Consider the following 27,387-nt stretch of genomic DNA (forward strand, 5'->3'; position numbering starts at 1 on the left):
GAAAAGAGGACTTTGGACCACTGTGCAACTGTCCAGTGCTTCTTTTCCTTAGCCCAAGTCAGACGCCTCTTCCGTTGTCTTGAGTTCAGAAGTGGCTTGACCATGGGAATACGGCTATTGTAGCCCATTTCCCGGACACGTCTGTGAACAGTGACTTTTGATACCTGGACTCCAGCTTCAGTCCACTGTCTTTGAAGCTCCCCCAAATTCTGGAAGCGACTCTTCTTCACAATGCTGTTAAGGCTGCGGTCATCTCTCTTGGTTGTGCAGCGTTTCCTGCCACATTTCCCCCTTCCAACAGACTTTTTGTGGATGTGCTTTGAAACTGTACTCTGTGAACAGCTTGCTCTTTGAGAAATTTCTTTTTGTGTCTTACCCTCCTCATGGAGGGTGTCAATGACGGTCCTCTGGACAGCAGTCAGATCAGCAGTCTTCCCCATACTTGTGATTTAGTTTACTGAACCAAGCTGAGTGTTTTTCAAGGCTCAGGAAACCCTTGCAGGTGTTTCGAGTTAATTAGACGATTCAAGTGATTCGTTGAACACCCTACTAGTATACTTTTTCATGATATTCTAATATTTAGAGATAGGATATTTGAGTTTTCTTAAGCTGTATGCCATAATCAGCAATATTAAAATAATAAAAGGCTTGCAATATTTCAGTTGATTTGTAATGAATCCAGAATGTATGACATTTGTTTTTTTAATTGCATTACAGAAAATAAAGAACTTTATCACAATATTCTAATTTTCTGAGACAGTCCTGTATATGTACATACAGAATATATCAATTTTGTATACCTTCTACAAACCTTCTGCTTTTATTTTAAAGCGAAACAAGTGGATTTCCTGTTACATTCCCGACTTTAAACCATGAAAAGCTATAGTTTTGAGTAGGTGATTTAGAGATCCTTAATCCTTTCCTACTAAGGGAATACAACATATCCAAATGTATAACTTCAACACTCACTTAAAGAAACAAGATTACTAATTAACTGGCGACAACTCAACCCACATTCAAAGATCAAAAACTCACAGTCCACATTTCATTTCATTTATCCAGTTTCTTTTTAATCTCACAAAACACATGAATCTGAGACATGAGCTCTGTTTTCCTTCTGTGCAGCTAAACAATCTCATCGATTTTAAAAACAAGGGAGAAGAAAATAATTTATACATCCTTTTTTTTTTTTAATCATATCTACAAAAATAAAATCAAATACGAGGACTAAGGCTTTACAGAAAAAAATTAACATATATAAAACAAGTGGGTCTGATCTCGCTATATTACATGAGTGAACACGATTTTTTTTTTTAAAAAGACACAAAATAAAAACAATGAGATGATAGTTAAAGACGTGTGTATGCATACAGTAGTTTGCACCGTGCAGGGAAGTTCTTTGTGCAACATAAAAAAAAGGGAATCAATTTATTTATTTTTTTCCTTTTTTTTTAGCCGGTTAGGGCGACAACGCTGATGTAAATGTACAATGGAAAGAAGAAATCATGAAAGATAAAGAAATTGAAGTGTAGAGGTAGAAATTGGAGATGAAAAATGCTGTGTTTAGAGGTGGGAGGAAAGAAAAGGTAATATTTGTCGAGGAGAAGGAGAGATATTGACTTCTTTGAGCCAAATTATGGACAGCACATATATGCATGTGATGACTGTGTCCATAGCTTGGCATGGAAATGTTTCAATTTCAAACAAAGAAATATTTTCTTCTCGATAACACTTGAAATTAGGCAGCCATAATGTCGAAACAAAAAACATGTTCCTTTCTACACCTCTGGAAAGATATTTCGCTTTGGTAGAACAGTTAAACTTTTTAGCACATATCCCTGTAGTTAATTTGGGGTTTTCTGCTGAAATCAGCCACTCTGGTCGTCAAAAAGTGTGATTTTTAAGTTGAAAATCTCTGTTTTGTTCATATGTGACGGAAATATCCTTTTGAAAGTAGAATTCAGCTGGTAGTGTGTTAATATACTTGGCTCCTGGTGATCAGTTTGGTAATGTATTGTCGGTAAAGTCTGTTAGTATTTGAAACCAGCTCAAATAAAATCCAGTTCGGTGCTACCATCAGCTTGATAAGAGGAAAATAATTAAACTGGTACAAAAGAAACACAATTATTTCCTTGTAAGAGTTTAAATATATATTTTCTTTTTAGCGTGTCATCAATTTAGGTTAAGATAGAATGCGTTTGAGAGAAAAACATTTAGTGTCAGTCTTTGCTGGTAAATGTGCCTTAACCATTGGTTACAAAAACCTTTTTCTTTGTTTTTTTAATTACACCTACATAGTTTGAGATTATTTGCTTTATTGTGTTGAATACCTCTCGTGTGTGTTTTTAGGACTCTGCTGGAACCAGTAGCAGGTTAGCTTAGCGTAAAGACTGGAAAAAGCGAAACCGCTAGCTTTAGCTAACAAAATACACCTAAAAGAACCTACAAAGTTTCCAAATCAACGCACTAAATCTTAATTAGTCAAATCCTAAAAACACACGCAGAAATGTGTGAGTTCAGGTGCAGTAACAAGAAGAAACTACAGGAACAAGCGTGTTCATTTATGAGCTTTACAGATTCTGATAGGTGGTATTTGTTACTTTTAGACGGACCCATGCTAATTGTTTCCCTCATTTCCAGTCTGTGCGCTAAGCTAAGCTAAGCGGCTGCTAGCGTTATCAGCCTTTGCATACAAGTGTTTCCCAAAATGTCAAACCATTGTATCAATTTATTTTTGCTTATTTAACATTTGCATATACTGAATACTGAAAAAAATCGTATTTACCTAATAAATACAGGTTGTTCAAAGGGTGGTGATGTTCAGGTACAGAGCGCAGTCCTTTCATGGCTTTGGCTGGATGGATATGAACATTATGTGTGTGTGACTGCTGGAGAAGTGAAGAGTTGCTGGTTCGCAGCATCTACCCCTCTACACACTAAATCTCTAAGTGTGGACAGGCGATGTCAGCAGCGATTTTTGGCAGCGGTTTGATTGAGGGACATGTTTTTTCAGAGCAGTTTTCAAGTTTGAATCTCTATTTGTCCTCTTTCCTCACTCAACATTGCCCGTCTACTCCCAAAGCATTCTCAAATCTCCCTAACGCGTCATGATCAGAAGAGCTTGTTTATCGCTGAGATCCCTGACCGCCTCTGAAGCAGCGCTGAAAAAAAAACCTGCCAGCATTTCAGTAGTAAACAGCGGTTTAGGGTTTCAAAATTAACAATGGCATGAATGATGAAACAGACTGGAGGATATGTCAGTGAGGCTGCTCCCAATGACACGTTAGTGTTTCTCCCACAGTGTGACGATATGAATCCGAGCTTAATGACAAAATAAAAATGATGTGTTGGTTTCCTTACCCAGTGCAAATAACCTGAATTATATAGACACAGTCCTTCGTCCACGGTGGCAGGTGAATCAGTGTAAAGCAACCAGTGGAGGCGGAGGGGGGGGCGGGGACCCCCGGAGGCCATCTTGGCTTAAATGTCGGGCCCTAAATAAAGCCAGTGGCATCTCCTGTCCCTGATTTGTCCACTGTACACGACAGAGGGATGCATTGTGGGTAAAGTGCAGGGGTGATGGGTCCCTTCGGATTTTTCCTTAAATTAACATTTCAACACTTTTCTGCTCCGTTTCTTCAACCAGCTCTTTAAAAAAAAAAAAAAAAAGCAAGACGTACAACTCCTTCAAAAATCTAACTCCGATTTTCTACTTTCAATTCTTCCAACTTTTTTAAATGTCTCTTCACCGGTTAACTTGTCTCGTGCCTTTTTTGTTCCTTCATACTTTTTCCTCACTCCGTCCACGTAGAAGTTGTGCTGACCTCAGAGATCCTGGGGATTCCGGCTAGTTTCTTTGTATTCCAGGGAAACGGGAAACAAAAAAAACACAGCTAGGGTCCGTCCTCGGCTCTGATCGAATGGCCGGTGCATGCAGGGAGGAAAGGGTGAGGGGAGGCGGGGCTTAAGGGCCCGAGACCGATATTAGTGCGTCCTTGCGCCAACAAGTCAGAATCCCGTCGACTGAATCTTGGGCTCTGCTGGACTGCCCTCTTTGCCTGGTGGGGATCAAGGAAAAAGAAAATGAGTTTACAGAGGAATGCATCGTCAATTCTTCTTTTGTAAATAGTTACGGTTGTTTCTCACCGTCCCCTGAGCCGCGATGCAGAGACGGCGTTCTGGAGACGGTTGCCGACGGACACTGCTGGTCTTCTGGCTCCTGATTGACTAACGGCTCTCTGAGGGTTTTCAAAAGCGTGTGATGGGAATTCTCTATGTCCTGTAAAAAAAGAGGGAAAGATGCAGGAGATTATAAGAGAGCTGTTGTACACTTTGTGGGTTAAACCATGAACAACGTTTGACTCCGTTTGTTGCTTTTTGTTGAGGGCCTTATCGTCCGAATGTAAAAAACATAAACACAACTTTTGAGAGACTTAAAGATTCAATGTTGCAAAGTTAGTAGTACACAGCATGAGGTACACTAAATGTTTTAATCAGATACTATAAACTGCATTCACTACAGTCCCCTATATATGGCTGCAGTGTTATCTCCACTTCCCATGAAAGCTGATCTCTTCTCGTGGCAGCATTTAAAACCTTAATAATAACGTAGTTGTTGGTGTATCTGCCTAAGACAGAAATAAGATGCTCTAACTAGTTAAAAACAACATAAGAGTAAGAATGACGCTTTGTAATGACTTTACAGAAAACGTTTTATGTGAGTTGGATTAGGTTTGAGTTCACGGTCAGACAGCCACCTTGTTGCCACGTCAACACAAACTCACCTTCAGCTGGCGCAGCTTGCTCGTCAGCCCCTCGATGGTGTGGAAAATCTCGTCCACATTTTTTATCACGTGGCTCTGCGGCGATTGGCCCATTTCCTCTTCCTGTTCCAGTTGCATAGACTCTGATTGGTTGGAGAAGCAGGCGGGTGCTTCTTCCTCGGGCTGCGGTGATATCACTTCCTCCAGAGGCTGAGGGAAGTGGCTGGCGGTGGGAGTAGGAGGGTCGTTGAGGTCGTGGAGGTCGTCCGTGGCGCTCTCTCCCTGCGCTGTAGGCAGTACCAGGTAGAACATGTTCCCTGGAGCAGAAAGTGTTTTTGTTTTAGCGGTAAAATCAACACCGACACAAAGATTATATTCTCCAGCATTCATCTTGATAATTATCCGACATTTACATAAAAAGGTATAATCTTCCTTTGATAAAACGACAGCACGTCATTACCCTGCGCGGTGGCCTCGCCTCTCGGCTCGTGTGATTGGTCGGAGGGGAGTGTGACATCAGCAGTGATGTCGTCAGGGACAGAAGAAGAAGAAGAAGGACCCGCAACCACAGCTAAGAGGATAGATGTGTGACAAGGAAAAGTGCGTGGGGAAGAAGTGTGTTGTAAAGTGGAAGCAGACAGAAGGAAAAGAGAAAATAAAGTGTGTGAGAAACAAATGAATGAATCACCCAAGTGAAGAGAAACATGCAGAGGAAGGCAGCCATTAAAGACACCCAGATTTCACCCTAAAACAGCCAGCCCTGTGGGAAGATTAAACATTTATCCGTTACCTTTCCTCACGACCTGAACGCTGCTGGGTTGCTCAGCGTCAAGCGGCGGAGCCTCTTCTTCAGGCTCCGCCTCCAATTCGTTGATGCTGAAGTTGAGGACAGTCTCCAAAGACTCTGGCCGCTGCCTCTCGGGGAATGAGCTCCTCTCATTGGTCGTCTCGTTGGTGGGCGTGTCGTCTGAATTGTGGCTCCAACCGTCCTCGTCCAAATCTCGTAAAATGAGCTGCCTTAGTGTTTCAACTGTGGAGGCATCAGCAAACAACAATTAAAAAAAAGTTTGTGTATCACTTTCCACTTGTATTTAGAAATAATATATTTAGAATGAACTATAATGGTTGTGATTTTATTAAATTCCTATAGGATGATTACAAATTTAACAGATGTGTTTGTTTCTCACCGTCCTGTAAAGCGGCCTCGGCCACACCAACTGCTTCTCCTTCACCGCAGATGAAAGCTTCTGATTGGTCAGTAGGTGTGTGTGCCGAGAGCACAATGTCGTCGTTGGAGGAATGAGTCTCCATGGAATCTGACTGCTCCGTTATTGAGTTGTCTGGAAGATTAAGAAAATAAAAAAATGAAGTGACTCAACCAAAAACTACATTTCCACACAGTTTATATATTTGGGGTGATGATCATTTAATTACCTGCAAACACATTGCTGCTAGTTGACACTGGGGACGCACTGCGCAGACTGGAGGAGCTGTAGAAAGAACACACAATGTACATTAAGCATATGCAAGGGGTAAACAAAGATGTATTAAAGAAAGACATGAAAATAATACAATTGAAGACATATTAGAAAACGGTGTTGCAAAGGAACAGATTTATTTAGATATTATTCATAGACGTCAGAATTACTCACGATGTAGGTATGGATCCGTGATTGATCAGGGGGGATGAACCGCCGGACGATGAGATGGTCTTTTCAAGTAAATCTTTCCAGCTGTAACACAAAGCATGGATGCTCAATCAGCACAAACACCAGAATCTGGGAAAGACATCTTTGATTCTTTTGAAAAATATATTAGGACTGGATTGCAGTGTATATTGTAGTTTGATACGCCAATGGGTTTTCAGAAATCGTATCAAAATCACGACGATTTTTTCCCGTTTACAGACTACACTAGTGTTTCCCACAGAATTTGATTCTATTTGTGGGGGCACCGCACCCCCCCCCCCCCTAACGTTCTTGTTGGTCTGTGTTTCATTGTAAATGAGTGAAACACACCGGAGTTGAGGATCTGTGGGGTTTATTCTCCCAAAAATATAATTTACAATTTAGGCATTTAGCAGAAACCTTATTCCAAAGCGAATTACAATGACCAATTACAGGGACATTCTCCCTGGAGTAACCGAGGGCTAAGTGCCTTGCTCAAGGGCACACTACTAGTGGTGTTCCAGGCAGGATTTGAACTTGCAACCTTCCGATCATCAGCCCACCTCACTATCCATTAGACCACCAAAAAAATAAAAAATAAATTAAAATAATAATTTTATTTTTTTTATGAGATCCATTTGTGGCGGACGATATTTAATTGTGGCGGCCCGCCACTAATAAATCAATGTATGGGAAACACTGCTACACTATATATTGTTTTTATCACTGTTTGATTGTTTTAGTTTTATTGATTCAACTTGCGCATTTAAGTCTCTCTTGTAATTCTCAATGGGTCTAACTAAATTAAACAAAGTAGACATTTCTTGGGAAAGAGCTTACGTGTTTTTCTCTGACGCCGTCCCGGCCACCAGCTCGTAGATCTGCCTCTCTGTGGTGCTGATCAAGTAGAGGGCTTTGTTATCTGGAGAGAAATCACAACACCATACATTATATCATCCAAAAAGCCAGAGGGGAATATAAAATCTGAGGTTAAGCGTTCCTGACCTGTAGCTACGGAGCGGACCAGCAGAGAGTCCAGCTTCACCAGAGGGCTTAAGAACGTCTTGCTGTCCCCGCTGCCCCCCACGCCCCCCCCCAGCCAGCGGGACGGATACCTGAGCAGCAGCCGGTCGTCCGGGCCCCGCTGCAGGAGCACCAGGGAGTCCGACAGCAGCAGCGCCTGGATCTCTGATGGAGGGACACAGACTATGTGAGTAAGAGGCACACAAACAAACTGATGACTGTATGTATCCACAGGGAGGTTCTGACCTATCTGCTTATCTTTGTTGACTTTCCACGTGAGAGGACCTTCGTGGATCATTCTCTTAGTGGTGAGGTCCAGACCCTGTGAGGGACAGGAGGAAAACACATGTTGAGTCAAATAGCAGGTTGGTATATTAACACTTAGAGCAAGAAATAGAAAAATAAATAAGGGTTTACTTAAAAGTCATATTTTCAACCCGAACCAAGGGCTGGGCAACATGAGGAAAATCATAAATATTTTTTTTTAGAACCAAACCAGATCCATATCATTATTGTGGGGTTGAATTTTGATGCTTTTACAAAAGCACAATGAGCATTTAATAAATGATGAGCTACGTGGATATAGTGTATATATAGAGTGGGTAAAGGCAAACAATCTAGTCTCATATACATATCGTTTTTATATATCACCTAGCCCTAACTGGACCATATTTCTTTCTTTTTTTTGTGACTGACCATTTTCCAAATTGATAGTAAATTAAGCAAGAAGCAAAAAATACTAAAGCTACCGTTAAACCAACATGGATTATCTGATTACCTTGAATAGAGGCGCAGCGTCCAGCCTGCGTTGGTATTGGCTGAGGCGTTGCCGGTGCTCCGTTTCCCTGACGTCCTCGTTCACTGCCAGCAGTATCCCTCGGCAACAAGCGTGGGCACGTTGAAGTGAGGGGAGGTCCGACGAACCGGCTGAAAATCAACAATTCTGACGTTAAAAATGCAACTTTTTTGGCATGTTCTCCGTGTTGATGTATCTGTTGCTTCCTCACCGTCTGTGTGTTTGATGATGTTGTCCAGCAGCAGGGGGTACTTGGTGAGTCTCTGCATCTCAGACACAAGCAGGTCTTTGAGCTGCAGCCTCCGACAGTGATGACTCGCTTCACACTCCTAAACAAAAAGAAAAAGACGTTAGGCAAAGAAACATCTGCGGAGAGAGATGTGCAAATTTGAGCTTTTTATCAGAACCAATTAGAAACTAAAAAGATGTGCAAAACCCTACTTTTACTCCAACAGTTGTACTTATGCTCACATAATTAAATTAAATCAAGATTGACTGGTATCAGATCATATTTCAAATGTAATGCTTGAAATGGACGTCTTAAAGTCCACATGAATTAAGGAAAAATCAGAAAAACAGTAGGTAAAATTGTGAGTACCGTACATTTGTAAAAGTGTCTGAAACTCAAATAAAATATAAGTTAAAATATAAATCCATATCCACAACTTAAATCAGAGGCATATATTAGACCACTGCACAACACTTATTTAGAAAAAGTCAAAAAATCGGTGAAACACAAGAGCAGAGGAGCTCAATGAATGATAAGGAAGAATTGGAGCATGCACATGTCAGTCACAAAATGGTGTGTGTGTGTGTGTGCGTGCGTGCGTGCGTGCGTGCGTGTGTACCTGTATGATGTGAGCGAAGCGAGGGTCTTTGCGTTGCTTGTTCTTGATGAGCTCCTGAGCCTGAGACTGCTGGCTGCACAGCTGCGACGCCTGCTCCTGAAACTCGTCTCCCGCCGTCCCTTCAAACTGGAAACACAAACGCCACGTTAACAATAGCTATAGGATGGAAACATGTGAACAAACCAAGTATGAGTAAATATATTGAGGATCTGTCAGCATGTGTTGCTTTAGAAAAACCAACATACATTACTAAAGGAACGCTGACGGTTCTTGAAAATATCTGGTGGAGCTTCATTGAGTCAATGAATGTTGGTAATGATGAATAAAACCAAAGACCGGGGCGGGGAGGGGGGCAACGAGATAAGATTATAAAGTGTAGTAGCCCACGTCATATTCTTTCAGATTTCTGTACTTTGTGATCCCTGTGTCATCTGTATACTGACCTGTGTTTATTTACATGCCTATTCAGCCACCTAGACTGACCGTTTTATGTATGTGTAATGTTCGTTATATTAATCCTGCACATAAACACACTGTTCTAACTGTGATCATCTTTGCTCACCCTGGCCAGCATAACGTCCCCGATGTCCTGAACGGTGGGGGCTTCTCTTCCCTTCTTCATCGCCTCGCATAGACTCGCTGCAAAGAAACAACAAAGTAAAAACATAAACAAATAACATAACCTGGATGTGGGTCGGAATCGGTTACATCATTTGAGACGATACCATTAATACAAGGCATTAGGCTAAATGCATAAGGAACAGACGATGCTAAATGCTAGTCCAATTACATCATACTTTCATAATGTCTCTTTATTAAAGCGCAGAGTACATATTGACTTAACAAATCTGCAGGCTGAGATTGTTACGCTGACAACCTTCCCTTAGTATTTGCTTCACTTATTATTATTTAACTAGCACACATACAGCATGTTGACTCAAAGTACGACTCACTTTATTGTGCAAACACAAGAAGCAGAACGCAGTGACACGGTTACATTTCACATGGAGACAAACATAGTCCTCATATTAAAGTTGTTACACTATTTCAAAAGTTGTATTTCTTATTTTGAAACGAGCCTAAATTGTCTTGACGTCGTAAAGCAGCACACATGCAGAAATATACAGCTATACCTGGAATTAAACACTCTGCATGTACGACCAGAAGAGGGCAGGAATCGTCCTTATTTAAAATACGTGTGGCTGAAGACCTGGACACGTTCACACGCGCTCACTGACCGTGGAGTTCGTAGACCTGGGGCAGGTTGGGGAAGATGCAGGCCAGCTCATCAGAGTTCAGCACAGACCTCATCTTCTGGAAGAACACTTGGTCCAGGACCCTCAGGGTGCGCAGGTGGGACGCCTCGGTGGTGAACAGCTCTGAAGGTGAAGAAAACGAAGAGGGGGGGGGGGATCAAAATCTCAGCAAATTGTTACAATCAAGCTAAAACTGCTGCCTTTAAGTAGTTTGGTTGGAAACATTTCCTATAAATTGCTTGTCTGTTCTTTCGACCTTTTCAAACTTCACATTTTAGCTTTGTTTCCAGTGAGATATTTCTGAGTAAATATTACTGTTGCTGCTAAAGAAACAACATTTAGTTATATCGAGTAGTGAAAAATAACCGATAAGCGTAGTGTGGCGCAGTGGACTAGTGTGTTGGTGTTCAGATCAGGGGAGCACAGGTTCAAACCCCACTGCAGTCAGCATGTCGTTGTGTCCCTGAGACACTTCACCCTAAATTGCTCCTGTGGGGATTGCCCACAGTACTGAGTATGTAAGTCGCTTTGGATAAAAGTTTCTAACAAGTGACATGTAATGTAAAGAAGAGTATCAATAAAGAACCGAACAGGGAGAGAATATCGCTAAAATGAAAGGAATAAAATCCTAACAAAAGCAATCCCTTATCATTGCACATGATGTTGAGCTTGAGTTTTGTGTCAGGTTAAATGACGATAACAATCATATTAAAATCTCATGCGTGTTGTATTTGACTCGTACCGTATATGACGGCCTGTCTCTCCACCTCCCGGGGACTGAGCGTAGCGAGGAGCTGAGGAGTAACCGTGTCCTGCCAGTTCTGCCCGTCGGACACCTCTTCCTCCAGGGCAGCAGCGTCCGGCAGCAGGGCCAGCGGAGAGTCCACACTCCTACACACACACACACACACACACACACACACACACACACACACACACACACACACACACACACACACACACACACACACACACACACACACACACACACACACACACACACACACACACACACACACACACACACACACACACACACACACACACACACACACACACACACACACACACACACACCAATTGAATAGAGTGGTGCAGGAACGAGTCCTTAAACCAGGAAGTGAGTTAGCATTTTACAACTACCGGTTCCCTCGTCTCAGAGCCAATGGGATGTCTCCATAGGATTTTGGAAAATATCTGGAAATAAGGTCTGTGGTTGAAACAAATTTAAGAGACGGATCACGTTTTGTTCTGCGACATTAAATACATCAGGAGTGGCCCCACTGGTGATTTTTGAAGAGTTCACGTGTCTGAAAAACGATGGTTGTTAACAAGTGGCTGAATAGGACTACAGAAGTTGTTGAGGCCGTTGTACGTCATTACGCCGAACATGTAAACACTCCCGCTAAGTTTGTTTGCCCTGTTCTGCTTGAAAGCCAGTACCTGCCTCCTGCAAACTGTTCAAACAAACGCTTCAACTTGTACAATTTTTAATCTGTATGTTTGAATATCGATCTGACGTTGAAGTCGTGCTGCTGCACTCGGATGTAGTTTGTTTATAGCATAACGTTAGCATTTTGCTTCTGGCGATTATATTTATGATTCGGAAATTATGAAAGTAGGGTAGACATGTGGAGATTATCCGGCTGATCAAAACGTGCATTTATCAAACAGGTTCGTTTTCCACAGACCTTATTTCGAGCTATTTTCCAAAATCCTATGGAGAAATCCCATTGCTTTTTTGTCGAGGGAACCCATGCGCAGCTTACTTCCGGGTAAATACTTCATCCCTGCACCACTCTATACAAAACATATCTAACATTGTAGGGCGACTGAAGCGGCCATTTCTTTCTTGAGAACCAAACCGTTTCATCTTCAATGCTGAAAAGACGTCTGACACCTCTAGGGTTAATTTCCTGCCAGATTAATACTTTTGATCACTGATCAACTACCGGGAGGACTCACCTGCGTCTAGACCGAGGGGTGTATGGGGGTGTAGGGTTCTCTAGAGACCTGAGTGTGAGAAAGAGAGATTGCATGAGGTGAGAATCTGTGCTTCCAGGGGGGGGGTAACGTCCGGGGTGTTTGAAATCAAAGGGGTGAGTTTTGACCCTTGGAGGCTTATGTAGCTACATATCCCCAGTGGTGTAAAAGAAACTGAGCAGATTTACTCAAGTACTGTACTTAATTACAATTTGGAAGGATTTGTACTTCACTTGAGTCTTTCAATTGGTTTGCTTCTTTGTACTTCTACCCAACTAAAATGCAGAGGTAAATATGCTAATTTTACTACCTTTAGTTACTTTACAGATGTGGATGAATGATGTGAAATATAATCAAGTCTTAATTCAGACTTTAGTTCCACCTGGAGTAAATCCACCAGCTACCCTGCAGTATACAAAGTCATTCAAACTAGCTGCACCTTTACCAGCTTTGAGAACACTTTCATGATCAATCATTACAAAACATATCATATATATTATTCTGAAATGGACCAATCTGCATAAGACCTACTTCTACTTTTAGTACTTTGAGTGATACATTGAATGCAGGACTTTTACTTATACCAGAGTATTCCTACACTCTGGTACTTCTACTTTTACTTAAGTACAAAAGTACTTCTCCCACCTCTGCATATCCCTTCCTGTAGTATTAAAGGAGGGTCTATATCTGAGTATGTCATTAAGACATTTGAGATGTTTCCTGAGGTAGGTAAAAAAACACAAAATCCAATATTTACCGTGCAGAGCTGCTGGACGCGGATGACGAGGCGCTGTGCTGCAGTGGCCTGAGGCCCGGCCCCTCCCTCTCCTCCCCGCAGTCCTCCATGTCCACGTCGCTACGAGAGCGAGGGACAGACTCCGTCCCCGAGACGACGCCCCGCCGACGGCCCTCACCCTGAGCCTTCAACGACTCGCTGCGTGCCAGACGCACCGAGACCGCAGGGCTGTGAGAGAGAAGGAGAAAAATTATCTCTGAAATAGCAACATTGAAATCAGGTGCTACATGCGGATTATACATTTCATGACAGCGGTCAGACTATGTAGCCACCACGGCCCCTGGTATACCCCCCCACACACACAATAACACAGACTATAACACCCCTTGTTGTTAAATACCAACCAATTATGTGCAATATATATATATATATATATATATATATATATATATATATATATATATATATATATATATATATATATATATATATATATATTAGGGCTGCTCAATTAATCGTATTTTAATCGCAATTACGATTTCGGCTTGCAACGATTATGAAAACAACATAATCGAAATAAAACGATTATTTTATTTATTTTTATTGTTTTTTTTGTTGAATTATACTTAAAGTTCAGGGTAAATCAACTGTTAAAAACATACTGTTTACATTTTTTTTTCAATAAATGGATGTTTTCAAAGTAAATGGATAATCGTTAATAATCGTGATATCAATTATTGACCCAAATAATCAAGATTAGGATTTTTGCCATAATCGAGCAGCCCTAATATATATATATGCCGTTAAAAACTGCAATATATACCTGGCTGCTAAATCCTCAGAACTGTTACGGATGTGTATTTTGTAAATTGTGTAACTTTTTCTTTAATTATAATTATTTTGTATGCGTGCTTCTTAGGTAACATTAAGCTGTCTGTGGCTCTTTTCTGCAGTAACAATGTACATGTCCCCTCTGTGGGACTAATACAGGTATTCTGATTCTGATGATGGAGTACCTTTCCATGCTGTCCTCTCCCAGGCTGCTGGTGGAGAGCCTCGGGGGGTCCGCGGGGTCTCCCCCCTCCTCCCCCGTCTCTGTGTGGTTCTCAAACTGCTGAATGATGTTCCTCACACTGCCAGGACGGACTGCACACACACATGTTTTGCTTTAATGTACAGTAAGATACAATAGTGGGCTAAAACGAGGTCTTCAAATTGAATTCATTCCATGTATGTTGAAAAAGCAAAATGTAACAACAGTGCAATGACATAAAAAACAAAAGATATACCTTCGGTGGGTGACAACGGGACATTGAATGCTAAAAAACCAAAAGAAACCAAAAAGAAGCAATGAACTAACAAGACACAATAAAGAAATCAATCAACAAACAATGGAAAAACAATAAAAAAAGGGCAGACAGAGGGCACAAATAAATCAATATCGTCTGACGAATACAATGACAGGGGGCATCGCGTGTCCGTGTTCACGTGAGTGTGATGCGATGTGCCAGTGAACCAATACCGTCAGCTGACCATGACCTCTCACACACTCATGTTCACATATTACATACTGGTAATGTACTTGTGAAACTAGGACACAGTCATGTGTGGGGACTCGCCTCCCTTATGGGGGCATAATGGAGGTCCCCATATGGTGTGTGTGTGTGTGTGTGTGTGTGTGTGTGTGTGTGTGTGTGTGTGTGTGTGTGTGTGTGTGTGTGTGTGTGTGTGTGTGTGTGTGTGTGTGTGTGTGTGTGTGTGTGTGTTTGTATTTACTAGACTGGGAGGAGTTCCGGGGTTTTCCGATGTACTTCAGGATGGGATTTCTCTTTTTATCCTCTCCATCTTTCTCTTTCTTGGGACCACTCAGCTATGGAGAAAGGAAGCGTCAGTCATATAATCAACATATATGAATATATATATATATATATATATATATATATATATATATATATATATAGACACACACCTCATTCTTTTCATAGACTTCTATTCAATTGTGTTTTGTTAGCCATGCAAATACATTTTAGTTGAACCCAAATTGCTGCTCCACAGTTATGTTATGTATAGACACAGTTTAGAGGCAAACAAATCAATGGCAGAAACAGCCAAGCTTTTTTTCATCTCAGATTGACTCATAGTGACCTACACCTCGATAAACTCAGAGGCAGATGATATATACAGCACTGCTGATTCTGTAAACACACATTGCAGAATGTGTTCTGCTTTGCATAATTAAGACAGGGGAATATTTTTAGAAAAATAAAACAGATGCCCATGTTCACATTTATAACAGCCGGTCTTGTATATGTACTCAATTAAAAGAAAACGTGGATTCAACCTGACATTACCCTCCCATTATAGCTTTATATATATATATTTTTAGAGGGATGTTACCTTTTTCGTTTTTAAAAAGGCGAGCCACTTCTCCTTCTCTGTGCTCAGCCCAGGGAAGACCTTGGAGTCTCTTAGCTTGATACCTGAATGCCGCAGGTAAAGGTGAACGGCCGACGCCAGGGGAGAACTGAGAGGGGGCGGAGAGAGAATGAGGGAGAGGACGAACACAGAAACGTGAGGAGAAAAGACCACGATGAAAAACAAACACAGAAAAGGTGTTTAAGAAAGAAGCAAACAGATTGCCTTTGACACTAGTTGTACCTTCTGTCTTCTTCGTGCTTTGATCTGGAGCGGGAAAAGAGAGAGAGACATAAAAAGGCTGTTAAGTCGCAATGCAGAAAATAACAGGCGATATCCAGTTTAAATCCTCAAGAGTTAAATCCAGGTGTAAGCAAAAGGTGAAAGGAACAGACTGTGGTGCAGCAGTCATGTGATGGGAAGCGGCCGGTGTGTGCATAAAGTCGAAGAAGGGAACGTCATGTGGTCTCCAGGTTTGCCGACCTTTGTTATGATAGCTGGGGAGAACTCCTTCTGTCGCTTTGTAATAACTTTTATTGAGCCACTTGGCGGAGGAGCCTGGTTTAGTGTGTGGAGTTTAATATGCACTACATGATAACAGCCACATGTTGAAAGTAAACCAATGTTTGATTTGTAAACAGGTGTATCTGACCTAGAAATAAGGTTATGGTTGATCATTTGGCATAAGTGTGAAGATTGTAAATAGATTTAATAGAAAAACCGAATTGATCTGCACAATTTTGCACATTTTTGTTTTTGTGAGAGCCCCAGACTCACAGTATTTCCCAGAGGGCGGTGACCTGTCTGTCCACCACCTGTCGCTCTTTCACCGGGTCTCCGTCCAGCTGCTGCAGGTCTCCTTCTCCGAACAGAGAGCCGAGGCCCATCATCTGCTTGTTCCTACGAAACACAGAAACACAATCCGTAAGGGCCTTCAACTTTAACGCTGTTAGCATCTGCACTGATGAAAGCTAACGTTGGGGAACAGTAGTGCCATGCACATGCTACACTTCTTTCGCATCCCATGAAGAATTTAGAAATGTTATTTTCAAAACATGTAGTGCTTCTACGTATCCAAAGGACCCATGTGTACATAGCTGGCTTTTTAGATAATAATCACAAGGGGGAAATACAAGTCAGAGTCATGATTTAAAGGTCCCCTATTATAATGTTTTTCATCAATATATTATAGGTCTCAGATATATACAAAACATGTCTCTGAAGTGTTTGTCTGAAACACCAAACAGATCATTGCAGCATTACCCATAATCCCCTCTGTTTCAGCCCTGTTTCCAAAGTGCTGATTCTCTGTCTGTTACTTTAGATGCAAATAAGGAGCCCCTCCCCACGCCCCTCTGAGAGACATTTGGTTACAAAGAACACAATGGTGCTCTAGGAGGAGATTCAGGTGATGTTGGTGATTGGCTAATGGCTACACAAGACAAAACATCGTTATGACATCATAAAGTGGCCAAAATCTGATCAGCTCATTTTCAGACAGGTTTTTATATAAATAGATCAGGACAAAAAGAGAGAGAATCTTTGTTCCTGAAACTTTCAGAGTCTCTTTCCACAGAGGGGACACATGTTGATGTAGAAGAGACATGAAGAAGAGGGGACACATGTTGATGTAGAAGAGACATGAAGAAGAGAGGACACATGTTGATGTAGAAGAGACATGAAAAAGTGGATTTTGCATAATAGGTGACCTTTAAGGCATTAAGTATTCTCAGCCTTCAGTAAAGTACCTGTAGTCCTGGATCTGGTCCTGGATGTCCGGCAACACTTGCTGCTGCAGCTCGGACAGAGGACCCCTGATGTCCTCCGAGGCGTGAAGCCGACCCTCTGAAAGGACAAGGACACAACATCTTGTCAGCGGGGTCACCCTTTAATTGAATCTGTCACAGATATTATTTTCCAGCTGTTTCAAAACAAGTGAATTCAACACAACTGCGATGTAGTCGTCTTACCTATATCTGTGAGATACTCCTCTCGTACTTTGATTTTCAGGGGCTAAAGAAAGAAAAAGCATGTTTTTTCAGGCACTGTAACAAGAATGATATTTATTCTAAGTATGGATCTTGATCTTTGGTAAATGTGTGACTTCCTGTATCAAATAAAGGAAATGGTATGAGAAGTAGGGTGAACATTCAGCTTCTTCTCATACCATTTACTTCTGCAAATCAAAAATAAAAATAGTTTCAACACGTTGCACATTAGCAGCCTTTACTTTGATACAAAAATAAAATAATAATTTGGCACATACAGCATCTGGGTCCAGGAAGTGGGAGCAGATCTGAGGTGCGAGCGCACGAGCGTCTTTAGGGCTGGAGCCCAGGTAGGCCTCCACTGACAGGTAGAAGAGCTGTGGACACACACGCAAAATGTAAGAAAGCAGATGAACACAGGGAATGTTGTACACAAACAGCAGAATCCATTTAATTCACTAAGTCTTAATTTAGTGCGAGAAACAGTGACTGAACGTTTGTATCATGAAGGGAGAAAGACACAAACAGGTAGACTAAGATGTTTTAATATAGTCTGATGTATAAAAAGAATAAAAGAAACATTTTACGTTGACTCGAGCTAAAATAGTAATTGTTTTTTTAAGATAAGAGTAAAATTCCACTAAAACCTTTTTTTCAAAAAACGAAATATTCGACTGAGACTAAAATTACAAATAGTGGACAAAATGAACACGGATAAATGCAGTTGTAATCTGATATAAAATCTATCGTAGACTGACCAGAGGGTTGGGGTCCAGGAGCTGTGTGAAGACGTATCTCATGAACACCGCCATGTGTGCCGGCCGTGACTTCAACAGCTCGATGTCCTGGAACGGACCGTCCATCTGAGAGGATGACGGAGCAAAAAGGAACCACTTATAAATGAAGGGAACAGAAAGAAAACTAGAAGTGGGGAAAGAAAACTGACATACAAATCTCTGAAGTGTTCTTCTCACCTCGTTAAATGCATAACCGTCATCTTCTTCATCCTCTTCCTCGGGGCCGATGATCTGCGCCTTCCCGCCCTTTTGACACACACAGACAGAAGCACTCAGTCACACACTCGAGGATTATGAGAAATTACTTGAAGAGATTTTGCTACGTCTCTTTAGGCGTCGTCTAGATGAAACTGAAAGTGTGCGTCCATCTCACCGAGTCAGACAGGGTGTGTGTGTCGGAGTTCGGCCGGCGGTGTTGTTGGGTCCTGAAGGAGGATGAGGGGGAGGAGTGTGGACTCTCAAAAGCCTGGGGAGGGAGGGAGGGAGGACGGGATGAGTGGGACCATCACATACACTAACATACAACCTCACCAGGTATTTAAAAAAAGACGAAGAAACAGCCTACCTCCACGTCGCCTTCGCTGGAGTCCATTGATAGACGACCTGCCAGAGGACAGAGACGTTTTAAACCATTCGGAAAAAGACAATTATATCGTGACAGGTGATTATTCATTTAGTGTCTAGGGCCTCAGAGGTAAGTAACACAGTGAATTCCACAACAGAAGACCCAATTTCAGCATTTTAATCATAAGACCTTCAGTATTTTCTGCTGATATGTAGACACATGAGACCAGTAAGTGTCAGCTAATCATTAGAGCAGGGGTCTCAAACTCAAGGCCCGGGGGCCAAATCCGGCCCGCGACTTCATTTTATGTGGCCCCGCAAGAGCTTGCAAAGAATATAATATGTTTATTATACGGTTACATGTCACTTTACAGAAGCACGTTGCCCATAAACTACATGTCCCACAATGCATCTTGTTCTGTGACATGCCCACTGAAGAGACTTGCAATTATTTGCCCTGGACTTCTGCTTTCAGATGTAGTTCATTACAAAGTTATTATCCTATCCGTTTATATTCCAATTCAGAGGCAATAATGTCATATAATACATTATTTTATATATATATATATTATATATTTATATAGTTACGACCGGCCCTTTGAGTGCAACCTTGATGCGAATGTGGCCCGTGATGAAATTGAGTTTGACACCCCTGCATTAGAGCTAATGTGTTAGCTTTGTAAGACGTTTACTTAAATAGGTAAAGAGATGCAGACCTTCTCCTGCTATGACGTAGCTCGTGGCACAATCTGATCGCGTCCCGTCCTGGAGAAGCAGAAGAAAGCAGCAGATGATTAAATTGAAGCTATTTTTAGTGATTTAATGGGTCAAACTGGGGCAACAAAACAGGCATATAGACATATAGGTAAACATGTAAACCCCTTTGAACCTGTACTACCTAAAGCATGTTGTGGTTATGGCAGGGAAAATGTTTTTTTATTAATTAATGTTGTAATGTTTTTTCAGCCTTTCTAAAACGTTTCCAGGTAGTGTAAAAACAAATATATACAAAACAGTAACGTCTGCTCACCAGATCTTGCTGAATCTTGACCCTGACTTGGTTAGCTCTCCTCTTTGCTCTTTCTATCCGTTCCCCAAGTGACAACGACGGGATTCTCAACTGCTCCTCCATCAACTCCTGCAAAGTGGTTATCAGATGTTAGCTGCAAAACTAACTAACTAATTGTGCAAACAGCACGGTGCAACAAGGGGGTTAAGTAGATCACAGAAGAATGTTATAATAGGAGAAATTATCTGGAGGATGCAGTCAGGGATTGTTACTTAAGTGGGACACCTGTGTGTGTGTGTGTGTGTGTGTGTGTGTGTGTGTGTGTGTGTGTGTGTGTGTGTGTGTGTGTGTGTGTGTGTGTGTGTGTGTGTGTGTGTGTGTGTGTGTGTGTGTGTGTGTGTGTGTCTATCAACCTGTAGTTCAGCCTCTTCCTGCTCCAGCATTCTCCTGAGTATCTCAGTGGCATGTTTTTGTACTTCTGGGTCCTAAAAAAAACAAAATGTACAACAAACCTTTATGATGGTGTACACAAAAGTGAGTAAAATATTCATTGTTTCTTAAAATACCAGCAAAATGACATCAATCCTTCATTTAAATTGGTTTACCTGCAGAGGTTTGGGTCCAGTGATTCTTTGCGATGGGGTACTGCCCAGTCCCGACGGCAAGGGAGGAGGCGGAGTCGGGGGGGCCTCCCCACCCAGAGACGTTCTTTGATTGGTGAGGTCCGTGTGGAGGGGCTCTAAGGGAAGTGAGGCTGAAAGGGGCGGTCCTTGTAGTGTCAGAGCGACATACGGTCCAGCTGCGAGAGGATAAAAAAAAAGAAAAGCAGGAATGGAGTCAGATAAATAAATGCTAAATAAAAAGAATATACCAAACACATCAATCATATTTCAAACTCACATTTGATGAGCTTTACCACCTCCTGATGGGACATGGAGGACACCAGCTGGCCGTTCACCTGAGAGAGGGAAAGAGAACAGTAACATTAAAAACAGGAAAAACGAACGACCGTCAGATTTGTTATTTGGGATTAAAAGTAGTAACAACCTTTATGATTCTGTCCCCTTCATGAACCCCGGCCTTCACTGCTGCACCACCTGTAAAGATAAGTAATGACATACAGTGAAGATCACATAACAAAAAGAAAAAGAAACTGATATTTGTTGGGTGCTACCATATAATAACTCATTATCATCTCCCTACCATCAAGGTCATGTTGAATTGTGTACATGAACACTCAATTCAATCACAAAATATATACTTTACTTCATATACCGTAATTTTTGGACTATAAGCCGCACTGGACTATAAGCCGCACTGGACTATAAGCCGCAGGTGTTTTAATGTTTAATTACCATATGTAAGGGTTCGTGCACAGAGGGGATTGTCGGGAAAGAGATGGCTGTTTGAGGAAGCTCCCATTTATTAACATTTCAACAAACAAGTTGCATAACGTATTGAAGTGTTAGCATTTAGTGCAATAGTAGCTACAGAACATGTACTGTGCTGTGTAAACTGTACTGTATCACATAGCGTTTCAGACACACTTTTCAACTTTCAAACTTAAATGGTGCACTCCCAGCGCACGTACCGGCAGTGATCGACAGCAGTGGTTTTCAACCAGTAGTACGGGGACAAACTGTCTCGCTCTCGTAATGTCTGTCTGTCTTGCTCTCGTTCTGTCACTCGTACCACTCTCGGTTCCACTTTTACTTTTGCGCGCTACCTGTCTCACTCTTTTCCGGCCTCCAGCTTTTCCTGCTGGAACCCGCCGCTTAAAGGTGGGGGGCGCGGACCGGCCATAGAGCCCATAGAGTTAAAGGTGGTGGACTGTAACCTGTAAAATCCATAGATTTAGGAGGTCCCCTAGTGGCCGTTAGCTGTACAAATCCATAGATTAGCCGCACCGTTATATAAGCCGCAGCGTCGAAAAATGGGAAAAAAGGCGCGGCTTATAGTCCGAAAATTACGGTAATCTAATTTTAAAAAAGAAGGAAAAAAAACCTTTTCATAACTGAATTAGATCTTTCGATAGCATCAACACATTAGCTATGCGCGTGCACTGAACTTCACGTCAATTTAAATTGTAAAAATCTATCAATTTGACTATATTATCTTTCAATTTTTTTTGCAGTTTTTTGGAGAGCTTGATAAGACCGATCAGCGGTGCATCGTCTCACCTGGTCGGACATTCTGCACCAGCTTGACTCTCTCTCCACAAACTGTGAAGCCGAAGCCGAGCTGGTCCTTCTGCACGACCACGCATCTCTGGACAAGACCAGTGCCTGGGAGAGGAGGACAGAAGGACGGTCGGGAGTTATTTAATATATTCCCATTTGAAATGAATCCTGAAACCAAAGCAGGGAGGTTGTCGTTACCCGTACTCTCAGCAGGGATTTCCAGAATCGGCTCTCTCTGATGGGCGGCAGACGCTTTGCGCTCCGAGTCACCGATGGTCAGACTGCTGAGCCTGGTTTGAAGAGAAGCGAGGTTTAGCACACAACAACAAAACATTTGAATTGTCTCAAGGGGTAGTTGCAGTGGGAAGGGAATATCTGAAGGGAATAAATGAAGAGAAGGAGTATCAAGATAAATGAAAACACAGAAACAGGCTAAAAGGAAAGAGGGGAATCTTACAGTTGGACACAAATAACAAAAGAGGAGAGAGGGATGTCAGATATGTCAGTGGTGTAAGAGTGGTGGGAATTAGAGATGTCCCGATCCGATCACGTGATTTTCAAAAGATTGGAATCGGGAGGAAAAAAATCGGGGATCAGGATTTTTTTTTTTTTTTAAATTTTGGATTCAATGTTACAAAACAAAAATGACCATGTTCAAGTCTTAAAGTCATCCTGAGGCATTAGTTTTGGTTTCAAATTACAGAACATCATGTATGTGTTGCTTCTTTGGGGCTTGTTTTCATAGACCTGGTTGCTTATTTCTCTCAAATCTGGCAACAGAGTGGGCAGGGCGCAGTGTCTAATTGTAGCAGTAAGCTAACGAGTACTGACAAGCTTGATTTTGTTTTGATCCAATGCTGCACAACTGAACTGATCCAATGCTGCTGTGAAAGAAAGAAATCTATATCCATGTTGGATAGAATATCCAATTTAAATAAAAAAATAACCTTAAGGGACAGCTTGAATGCTTTTTTTCTTTTTTTCTCTCTTAATGCATTGCATAAAGATCGGATCGGGAAAAATCGGTATCGGCAAATTGTCAAAATCAAATGATCGGAATCGGATCGGGAGCAAAAAGAGGTGATCGGGACATCCCTAGTGGGAATATTATAAATTGCACGAGAAGCAACAAGAAAAGCAAGCGAAGGGATAACTCACCAAGCAGCAAAAGGGCTGAAGCGAAAGAAGGAAAAAGACAAGTAAAAGGGAGAAAAGAGAGAAGAAATTCAGCACGAGGACCAATATTCAGTTAAAACGACACAGAAACTGAATCCAAGTCTCACCCTTTATACTCGTACAGATTGTAAGAGTGTTTCGCAAAGACACACTGTATAAATAATGAAGTGAATGATATTATTCCATCCAATGAATGGTTAGCAGAACACAGCTAAAGGTATTAATTCATCCATAAATGGGTTTGATTACTATGGTCTGGAGATAATCAGCAGCTGCAACATGGAGCCAATTAGCACTGGAATCCAAATTCTACAAATAGTATAATAAAAGCTATATTAGTAAAACAATATCTTAACTTGCAACTTTGAAAATATACCAGGTGTTTAGAGAATGAGTTGGCATGTAAAACAGTTGCACAGCATCAGACAGAAGGAAAAAAAATAGCAATATGAACATCGCACCTAAGATTTTGGGAAACGAAGATTGTTACACAAATAAATGGATGCTAATTGATCATGAAAATGGTTAGTAGATGTTTCCCTGTGTAGAGTCTCTGAAATAACAGCCATTGAGAAATCTGATGCCACAGCTGTACAATCTGTAAGTGTCTCGTTATTAACCCCAAACCCTGACTCTTTCTGGACAGCTGTCCTACCTGAACGGACGGGCGTTTTTCTTATTGGCTGCCCGGCTGTCACATGACACACACAGAAACAGTGGTAGGCACAAGCACAAGAACACACACACACACATGGAAAAAGTTGACAGCAGGAGAAACAGCAAAGACATATGATCAAGACAAAGATGCATCTACAGAAACACAGAGGTGAATGTGGCGATGATTGACAAACGAGATGAAATACGGTGCATTAGGTTTTAGTATTGAGAAAATAAACACAGCAGGTGAAGAGTCACAACACGACATATAAGCAACGAATAGGACGGATCTCGATTCCCCCTCTTAACCATGAACCCTGAACTCTGAACCTTCAGGGACTTAGCAGCCACTTTGCGACATATGTTGCTGTGACAACGCCAAAACATGTTACATCAAAATGTGGGTTTGGGATTTTTTATTTTATTTCACGGCCGAGGCATTTCGGGGATCGGCCAGGGTATACGTTTTTAAATGTTCCACTGCACACTAGATTATTATTTTTTATACAGATGAAGCATGTTTGATTTTGTTTCAATGTTAGCACTGTTTGAACCCTTGTGTTTTAACTTTATTATCCCTTTTTTTGAGTGATTACAGCAGCTATGTGTGGTGATATATGCATAACATATGAATTTCAAATATTGCATTATTTAAGTATTTATTTAAATGAAGTGGTAGGTTAATAAACTAGGTGTATTATATAGCCAATTCTTGCATACCACTTATTTAGCATCTTAAACCCTTGTTGATGTAGCTGTTTCTTTGTAAATATAGGAATACCAGCACACCAAAATAGATATGCCACTCCTCTTTGTTTACCTTTTTTTGTAATGCCTCAGGGCTGGCCAATCGTAACCCTGTGTTTCACGTCACAACGCTGTGAACTAGGTGACAGCGGTTTCAGGAGTATCAAATTAAGAGATGTCATAAAATGTGCATTGGCTTATCTTTGGTATTGAAGAAACAAACATACGTGATTGTGTAAGTGAGTTAAAGGTTCAGACACCTTGAGTATGTTAATTATTAGTCATAGGGCTTTATGGTTAAAGCTCACAGCACGTGAAATTGTTCATTTAGTTGATTTAACATGCTAAAATATGCTTAATGTCTGCGTGGGCGACCACAAGCATTCCAACATTTGAAAGAGGACGGCCTTACACCTTTTGTACAGTTATGGTTACAGAATCTATCCCCATCATTCACTACATTTTGGTAAATCATCTGTCAAACCAGTGACAAAACATAGGTATTGGTATTGTGATAATATAGTTTTCTCATAAACAATGTTGGGATTATATGGTAGGAAATAAATTGATGTTTAAGAATGAATTCTCAGGCTGCTACCATTGTCATGCATACATTATTTTTCCCTTTTTCCTTGTCCAAAGAGCAGCTTTCTCACCTTCCAGTAAGCGGCCTGTCTGACTAGTTTTTCCAGAAACCAGACTGGACCTCAGTGTCATCAGGAAGCACTACATTGTTAAGCAAGGGATTGAGATGTATCCCTAGAGTGTAGCGGATTTGGGGCTCGTACCTGTCCAGCGTGGAGGTGGGTTGGCGGAGACTCATGTCTGTAGCCTTGTGACACTCCTCTGCTTCCTGGTGGGCTATCAACACTGTCACTGGGCCTCTTTTATCATCATCCCCATCATCGTCTCTTTCCTCTTCAGTTTTCAGTCCACACAATGGGTCTCTCTGTTGATCAGATCTTCAACTGGGAAGCTGGTTCAGATCAAACAGAGTGTTCCTCATGTTCCCATTCACTCCCAGTGGGTTCAATGTGTCAGTAGGACTTTAAACAAAAATGCTGCTAAAACTAAAATGTCCTCAGCTTCACTAGGTCACATTACTGGTTCAAACATAAATACTACACGGCTGTTAGTGGCTTGATGCTTTAGAGGAAAATGGATAAAGGACAGTCTACCTCCTCAAAGGTCATCAATCATGAATGAATGGCTGATATGTCTCGCTATGCACCAGGAGGTCAACAACTCCCATGCCTTTCAGTGTCTGTCTACTGATAATTACTGAACAGATATGTTCAAAAAAACTTATTTAACAAGCATAGCTGGAGTCTTGATACCAGCACAGCATCATCTTGGTTGATAGTGACACCTTGCAATGAAATTACCAAAACCTTAAACGCAGTCAGACTTGTTGTTTACATGTGACTTGTTTACACCCCACACAATCTAAGCAATACTTTAATGTGGCACGTATTGTACTCATATGCTTTCTTGGATCGGGTTCAAATCTAACATGAGTGTTATTTTGATAACAATATTAAGTGTACTGGTGTGTCTGTGGCTTACAATTGCAAACAACACCATTTACAAAATAACGCACTTTTTTTTACAGTACATTAAAACACAAATCCAACACGTTTTCAACTGTATCTTGTAGTCTTCAATGTAAACAACAACCTATGATTTGCTATGCATTACTCGCCTATGAGCTAGATAGCTAATTATCAGATTAGCCGGCATTAGCTAGTACAGTCACTCGGCTTATAAAAACGAAAGCAGAATAAAAAGTAAAAGGTGCACTTATCTAATCAGATGACTAGGCTATAGTAAAATCAAAGCACCTTGATAAGACGACTATACAATCACTGTTGAGACCTAAGCGGCCTGCTATTTCCAGCTAGCGTTAGCTTCCTGAAGTGAGCTCTACGGAAGGCCCGAGTTCAACCCGCGGCATGGCGTTGGTCCTGAGGCCGAGCGAAAGCGCCGTGGTTTCGGCTTTCACCTGCGCCAACGAGTCGGTCCTTCGGAGGTAGCTAGCTAACCAGCTATATCTGCAAGGTGAAATGCCAGCATGACTACAACTGTATGCGAAGATATGGAGGACGAAATGGTCGAGATAGTGTCAGCCAATACGAATTTCAGCTCGATATATATCCCCAGACTCTCGTTTTAGTGCAAATGTCTAAACACTAAAGCTGCATGTTAGCCAGCTAGCTAGAATACAATCCAGTAAAAAGCTCCACCTCAGGTCCTGATTTCCCCTAAAAACAATTCAGTGGTAAACTCCGAGGGTTGGTTCTCTCTGTCTTGGTCTGCCAGAAGTATCAGGGGTTGTCGTTGCATATATGTATATATGTTTTTCTTTTTTGTTTAATCCTTAGTTCTTGGAATAATGATCTCTGCTGTGTTGTTATCCTGATGTCTTGACTGGCTGCTGATCCACCACCATGTTCTCAATGATCATACGGACGAACAGCGCAACAGCGGCCTCGTCTGGATGGACTGCGTTACTGCAGGACGTTGGCCACAAAGATAGCCTGCAGTAAACATTTTTACTTTCATTACTTTTGTTTATAAAAATATGTATTATATGCTATATTTTGTATGTATCTTTTGCTTTATTTCATTCTTAAATTGAGCCCCTGTCACGAAACATAATTCCCCCCCAGGAGAAATTAAGTATTCTTATTCAGATTCAAATTAAAAGAGAAAGTCTACAGGTCTTATTTAGAGGATTTATTAAAAAAATCTGCTTTGTTCAGTTTTATTTTTAAATGGCAGG

General features: G+C 41.4%; 1 protein-coding gene across 11 annotated transcripts; it reads right to left on the minus strand.

The window, feature by feature from the left end:
• Positions 1 to 1,138: 1,138 nt before the first annotated feature.
• arhgef11 (Rho guanine nucleotide exchange factor (GEF) 11) lies at positions 1,139 to 27,079 on the minus strand. Of its 11 annotated transcripts, none has more exons than XM_079670614.1 (43): positions 26,849 to 27,079; positions 25,394 to 25,581; positions 23,184 to 23,198; positions 22,224 to 22,315; positions 22,026 to 22,130; positions 20,893 to 20,942; positions 20,746 to 20,803; positions 20,451 to 20,644; positions 20,259 to 20,330; positions 19,867 to 19,974; positions 19,553 to 19,601; positions 18,838 to 18,875; positions 18,646 to 18,738; positions 18,450 to 18,518; positions 18,234 to 18,338; positions 17,754 to 17,852; positions 17,458 to 17,500; positions 17,236 to 17,332; positions 16,265 to 16,387; positions 15,731 to 15,754; positions 15,470 to 15,596; positions 14,849 to 14,942; positions 14,362 to 14,391; positions 14,089 to 14,218; positions 13,094 to 13,300; positions 12,319 to 12,366; positions 11,096 to 11,244; positions 10,336 to 10,476; positions 9,660 to 9,736; positions 9,098 to 9,223; positions 8,461 to 8,578; positions 8,232 to 8,380; positions 7,700 to 7,775; positions 7,436 to 7,618; positions 7,271 to 7,352; positions 6,416 to 6,496; positions 6,198 to 6,253; positions 5,951 to 6,103; positions 5,554 to 5,793; positions 5,224 to 5,334; positions 4,785 to 5,080; positions 4,147 to 4,279; positions 1,139 to 4,058 (listed from the first exon to the last, which is right to left on the minus strand). In XM_079670614.1, exons 2-43 carry the CDS (start codon positions 25,426 to 25,428, stop codon positions 4,009 to 4,011), a joined length of 4,326 nt encoding a protein of 1,441 aa, XP_079526740.1. In that variant the 5' UTR covers positions 25,429 to 25,581; positions 26,849 to 27,079; the 3' UTR covers positions 1,139 to 4,008. The 11 variants fall into 11 exon arrangements, with proteins under 11 accessions (XP_079526740.1, XP_079526739.1, XP_079526741.1 ...); XM_079670613.1 differs by having other exon boundaries at positions 26,447 to 27,079; XM_079670615.1 differs by having other exon boundaries at positions 22,230 to 22,315; positions 25,394 to 27,079.
• Between the last annotated feature and the right edge of the window lie 308 nt (positions 27,080 to 27,387).

This window comes from Notothenia rossii (genome assembly GCF_949606895.1).
Source record: "Notothenia rossii genome assembly, chromosome: 3".
NCBI lineage: Eukaryota > Metazoa > Chordata > Actinopteri > Perciformes > Nototheniidae > Notothenia > Notothenia rossii.